The following is a 6,000-nucleotide window of genomic DNA, read 5'->3' as shown; positions in this document are numbered from 1 at the left end:
CGCACCATCACACCCAGCTAATTTTTGCATTTTTAGTAGAGGCGGGGTTTCACGTTGTTGACCAGGATGGTCTCGATCTCTTGACCTCGTGATCCACCCGCCTCGGCCTCCCAAAGTACTGGGATTACAGGCGTGAGCCACCGCGCCCGGCCGGCAATATATATATATTTCTTTTACTAAAAGGAAGTGGATAAAATATAGCTGAGATTTCATCTAGGAATTAGGACAACCATGTTTTTTTTTTTTTTTTTTTTGATTTTTTTTTTTGTTTTTTTTTTTTTTTTTTTTTTTTTTTTTTTGGGTAATACTGTATCAGTGGTAAAGGCAAAGTTTTAAAACAAAGCATCAGAAACTAAGAATGAAGGATATGGTTATTTTTCTTTAATTTATAACTTCTTCTAGGATGCTTTTCACAATTTTTTTAATCCCTGGAAAATAAAAATTGTGATTAAAAAAATGCCATAGTTATCTCAAAAGTGTTTTTTACTTTTATGCAATCCTCCTTCCTCCTTTTCCATTCTGTAACTTCAGTGTTCCCCAAACCAATTTAATTTATTTAAACATAACAATATGGAAGACAAATATTTTTGCATTTTCAGCACCCTATCACAACTAAATCCTAAAGGAAAGTCTGCAGAAATCTTAAGATGGAAATTTAAGATTTTTAAGATAATCACAAAACCACAAGAGAGCCCAAGCCTTTTGTTTGGTGTACAACAAATACAGGAATGAATGAGGAGCTCCTTGGCCTCACCAATACTGTTATACCCTTTATCTTCTGATTAAGAGAAACACAAATGAAGAGACTTAAACTTTTCGACCAGAAATGCTCAATTCATTAGAAATGTCTAAAATCTTCATTAGTAAGACAGTATCAAGCTTGGAAACCCCATCAAAGTAACAACGAAGACAAATTAACAACACACACCACAACTTCCTGAAAACTGTTATTATCTGCTTTAATTGTAGGAAGATTTAAAAAATATTGATATGGCAAAATAAGGATTTAATTATTTTCAGTAGGTAACACTTACCTTCTGTCTTTCCATTTTTCAACATATGTACTAGCCCAGAATTCTCCATTTCTACTATAGTTTTCATGTGCTTGGAAATGAGTTCCCTCTCAACCACCTTTACAATTGGTTCTTCCGTTGATTTGTCAAGGCAGTGCATCACTCGTTCTATTTCTTCATTAATTCTAGCTTCTACTTTCTTTATATATACTGAAGCACTATTTTCTGCTAAAAATTTCTGGCTTTCCATCTGCAATTTAAAAATGTAATTTTTTTTTATCATAGAAAAAATGTGTTTTTGCTCTTAGCTGGGTTTCTACAGAGTTTATAACAAGTCAGCCTAAGTAAAGTAAGTACTATTAGCATTTTGTGTAATTTCTCATTACAAAGATTGATATAGTCTGAATTACACCCTTTAAAGCCTTTGGTATGTACATAATACTAAATTAAAACATTATCTGTAAGCAATGTTTTTCAAACTGTTCCAATGTACTCCAAAAAACAGCAGAAAAAGTAAATACACACCAATGAGGGTCAAAAGTATAGAAGCATCTGACTCCAACAGAGTGGGATGTACTTCTTTTGATTTGTTTTAATGTAAAATTATAACCAGAAAGATTCATCATGTTTATCATAAGCTTTGCTGGCATACTGCTAGTTACTAAAGTCTTCCTGCCACCCACTCCCACTCTCAAAGGAGGAGACATATACACTAAAGTTTGAGAAATAAGAGCTTTAAAATAACTATTAATATTGTCTGCTAACACAGCTTTACAAAAGTTCCACTAAATTGCAAATGTTACCCCAACTGATTTTAACAGATTTGATAGCAGTTTTAATGGTTATATTGAAGAATTATATACTGGAAGACACGTAGTCAATGTAAGTTACATATAAAATTTAGCAACATCTCTCACTTTCTTAACATAGTTTTAATTCTTGAAATAATCAAGTTCCTAAGAATAGACATTTACACATCAAACAAAAATCTTGCTGAGACACCTCTCCACTATTAAAAATAGTACATACATGTCTTTATGCACACATATATTTAAGTGTCACTGTAGCATAGTTTGGAATCTTGATTTATAAACAATTTTTCTATTAGTATGTATCTATGGTAATGAAAAAATGCAAGCTAATGCAAAGATTAGAAATACTGTCAAAAGTATCTACAACTAGTTGACATATTAGAAAATAAAGACCCTTTTCTATATTATAAATTAGTAATTCATAAAGCATGGTCCAGGCTCACCAATGTGGGCCACAAAGGTCTTCCTGATGGGCTATAAAACGATTTGGGGGGGGGGGAGAAGGCAGAAAGTCCATTCTTTTTTTCTTTATGGGTAAGTGACATCAAAATTCACCAAGATCAATTTTTGATATAACCAGTAGCTATCATAAATGACCTACTGAATTATTAAGAATTAAGATTTTGTATTCATTTATTTTTTAAAAAGCATGTTACTGGAATAAACACTTTAGCTTTCTATTAAGACATCTGTTTTGGCAACACTACAAAATTCCTACTGTTAATTGCTCAGATAGTTATGGTTTTCAGGAAAGATGCCTGGTTACAGTTACCTTATAAATACAGTCTTATGTTTACTGGTACTCAGTTATTATTATTATCATCATTTCATTACAAATTAGTACCAGTTTAGCTTTACTTTTAGCAAGTTAGCTGGGTTTGGAACACTGTTGCAAATTTCTATCAATAGTACTCATTGGCCTGTAATTTTTTAATCAACCACCTTTAAGGCAAATATGCACTACAGAATCCTGTCTATTCTTTTATGTATTTTACACATACACCCTTATGTGTACTTTGATAAAAGCTTACAGATGAGACTTCGTTGGTGATGTGCTGCTATGAATTTACGGTACTTAAATAATTTATAATATCAGATATAGTAAAAGGTTAAGGATATTTCTAAGTTTACAGTTTTATAACATACAGTTGACCCTTGAACAACACAAGTTTGAACTGCACAAGTCCTTGAAGTAGATTTTCTTCCTCCCCTGCCACCCCTGAGACAGCAAGACCAAGCCATCCTTCTTCCTCCTCCTCCTCAGCCTACTCAATGTGAAGACAAGGATGAAGACCTGGATGATCCACTTCCACTTAGTGAACAGTAAATTATATTTTATCTTCCATATAATGATCTTAATAATACTTTTCTCTAGCTTACTTTATTATGATACAATATGCAATACATGTAACATACAAAATATATGCTAATTGATTATTTTATCCCTAAGGTTTCCAGTTAACAGCACGCAGTAAGTTTTTGGGGAGTCAAAAGTTTTATGTGGACTTTCGACTATACAGGGGGTCAGCATCCCTATGCCCCACACTGTTCAAGGGTCATCTCTATAATTTTAAAAAACGTGTGTAAGTTCAAACTCTTCAATTTGTTATCGATGAGTTGCTTAACTGGAAATGGCCAAAATGTGAGGTAGGTGTGCTGATGGGAATTTTTGGCATACTCCCCTCCCTCAATGGGCCTTAGTCAAAAAATGTCAAAATAGTTAAATTAGTAACTATATTAAAAACATTAAGAATATCTTAAAAGATTTATTTACATTTTGACAGATTACCTGAAAAAATTCTGCAGACATTTCCAAAAAAGGAGCCTCAAAATCTTCTTCATAGACTGATCTTCCTTCAAGACCTAAAATCATTAACATCTGGCAAGCATTTCTTATTGCGCCTCTGTTGAAAAAAGTTTTATCACTTGATAATTAAATTACATTAAAAAGTCACCTAAAAATTACAAAAGAAGTAGGTAAAACTATCTTCAGGGCATTTAACTTTTATTGAAGTGACCAATCTCCCATAGGCCACTCACATAAAACAAAGGGATTAGCCTAATCTTAAATTGGAAAGCATAGCTTGACTGCACAGCTACTTATCTCAAGATGTTCTTATTCTGTTATAATAAAATTTTTAAAGAAAATGAAGTTGTTTAAATATTTCTGTGTTTGAAAACACAGAGAGGCTATTTATCTGGAAGGAGAGAGGCAGAGCGGGAAGGAGGGAGAGAGGGAGGGAGGGAAGGAGAGAGGGAGGGAGACAGGAAGATTAAGCTGTACTGCCAGACATGGTCCAATATACAGCTACCCCTGGGCAATACAATTTTTTGCACTAAATGGATTGTGGGCAATCCTGATCAAGCACCAAAGCTGAAATAAAAAGAACTTTACATGTTTTCATCTAACAGCTGCTCTGAAAACAGATGAGGAGAGAAAAAAATCTTACATTTCAAGCCACTCCAGCTGTAGCATCACCAAATTGACATTGTAATCACCGTTATAAAGCGGGACAAAATATGACTTAAAAGGGGCACAGCATTTCTTAGTTATTTTAGTCTATATTCAACAGTTTTCTTCAAAAATGTTTGGAATGAAGGACAGACAAAAGCCCTTAAAGAAAAATACCAAGAAAAGAAATAAAAATGGTATACAGAAAAAAAGAACCAAATGCTGGCATGAAAAATAAATGAAAAGCCAAAAGTGACGACTAACTGATTTGTATGTTAAAAGCATATTAAATAAAAGCTTAGGATAGTCTCTTCTAAAAAATATGAGAGATGTGTGCTTTCAAATTAAAGTCTAGGTAAGTCTGATATAAAGTTTCTGAGGATTTTCCCAATGTACTGAATATCCAAACTTTTATTTATTTTAATAAAGCTAAGACAGTGAATCATTCTCAAGATTCTCAAAACCACAAGAGTAAAAAGAAAAATTATACCTGTCTACAACTTCTCCTTTCCGCTCTCTTGCAATCATATCCAACAGAGTTTGCCGCAGATGATCCCTAATACACCCATAACGTACAACTTGATCTCGAAAAATAATTAATCCCAAATTGTAGACATTCTCCACATTATTTTGTTGTACATATACACGGTCCTACAGTTAAAATAAAGTCATATAAACATGAGTACAATTCTTGTGAACATAAGAATTATTGTGAGCTACAATAACAAAAAGACTTCCAAAAGCAATCATTTTTCAGGTGAGAAACACTTCAAACGATCTTAAGCAATGTGAAACTTTCTAGCACCTCTCAAGTTATATAAAGTTTTTACAATTGACAATGGCTATAAATGGTGGCCCATTTACCTTAAGAAAAAGGGAAAAAAGTAAGCAAGCATCATACCCAGGAACAAAAAAGCAGAGTAGAAAAAGTAAACAGTAAGGTAGGCAGATCACACTTTCTCCCCAAAGCTACAGCACACTCAAACATGGTTCGTTCTTAAATACTTGAAAATCATATTCTTTGAAGTAAAATTGAGTTGAATAAAGTATAGATTTATACAACTTAGGTTGTTACTGATAAATATTAAAAGGCTCTAATGCATATAATAGGGAAGCATTAAGTATTATATAATTAAAACACCTCTACTTACTGTCACTTCAAACAGATTATTACTTTCAAGTTCTTACCAACGCGAATATAGGTATCTCAGTTTATAGAGCACAGATAATCCAGAATTTTTCGTGATAAAAACTGTCTCATGCAGTACCTAAAAATCCATATTGATAGCAAAATACACTGAAATAAAACTACTGTTTTATGTAATGCTCAGAAGGATTAGAATACAATTCCTTTCTTGTCTCAACAAGGATCTCTCTGGGCTTTGATGGGCCTGTGAACCTTCTAAAATTATGAAGTTACATGTTTGTTCACACATAAGTATTTTGGAAAGAGAGTCCATAGCTTTCACCAGATTCTTAAACATGAATCTATGGGTTATAGCTAATTATAAGGTGAACATGAACAGAGCTCTACTATATTAACAGTGTAACCAGAATAATATTAATCAACTTTCCAAACTTTTTATTTTCTTTTTTTGAGATGGAGTCTCATTCACTCTGATGTCCAGGCTGGAGTGCAGTGGTGCCATCTCGGCTCACTGCAACCTCTGCCTCTTGGGTTCAAGCAATTCTCCTGCCTCAGCCTTCTGAGTAGCTAGCTGAC

At 33.4% G+C, this 6,000-nt stretch overlaps 1 protein-coding gene across 2 annotated transcripts in view; it reads right to left on the bottom strand.

Annotated features, from left to right (window-relative positions):
- The window catches only part of CUL3 (cullin 3), a 107,076-nt gene that overhangs the window by 32,926 nt on the left and 68,150 nt on the right, over positions 1-6,000 (bottom strand). For both annotated transcript variants that reach the window (XM_017529025.2, XM_017529026.2), the window contains 3 exons: positions 4,768-4,928; positions 3,615-3,729; positions 1,035-1,263 (listed from right to left, as the gene is read on the bottom strand). In XM_017529025.2, the coding sequence (XP_017384514.1) occupies positions 1,035-1,263; positions 3,615-3,729; positions 4,768-4,928 (505 nt within the window). The remainder of the gene's footprint in view (positions 1-1,034; positions 1,264-3,614; positions 3,730-4,767; positions 4,929-6,000) is intronic.

This window comes from Cebus imitator, unplaced genomic scaffold (genome assembly GCF_001604975.1).
Source record: "Cebus imitator isolate Cc_AM_T3 unplaced genomic scaffold, Cebus_imitator-1.0 Scaffold57, whole genome shotgun sequence".
In the NCBI taxonomy this organism is placed as follows: Eukaryota; Metazoa; Chordata; class Mammalia; order Primates; family Cebidae; genus Cebus; species Cebus imitator.
The sequence above is the reverse complement of the archived record's forward strand: the minus strand, read 5'-3'. Positions and strand labels throughout refer to the sequence as shown.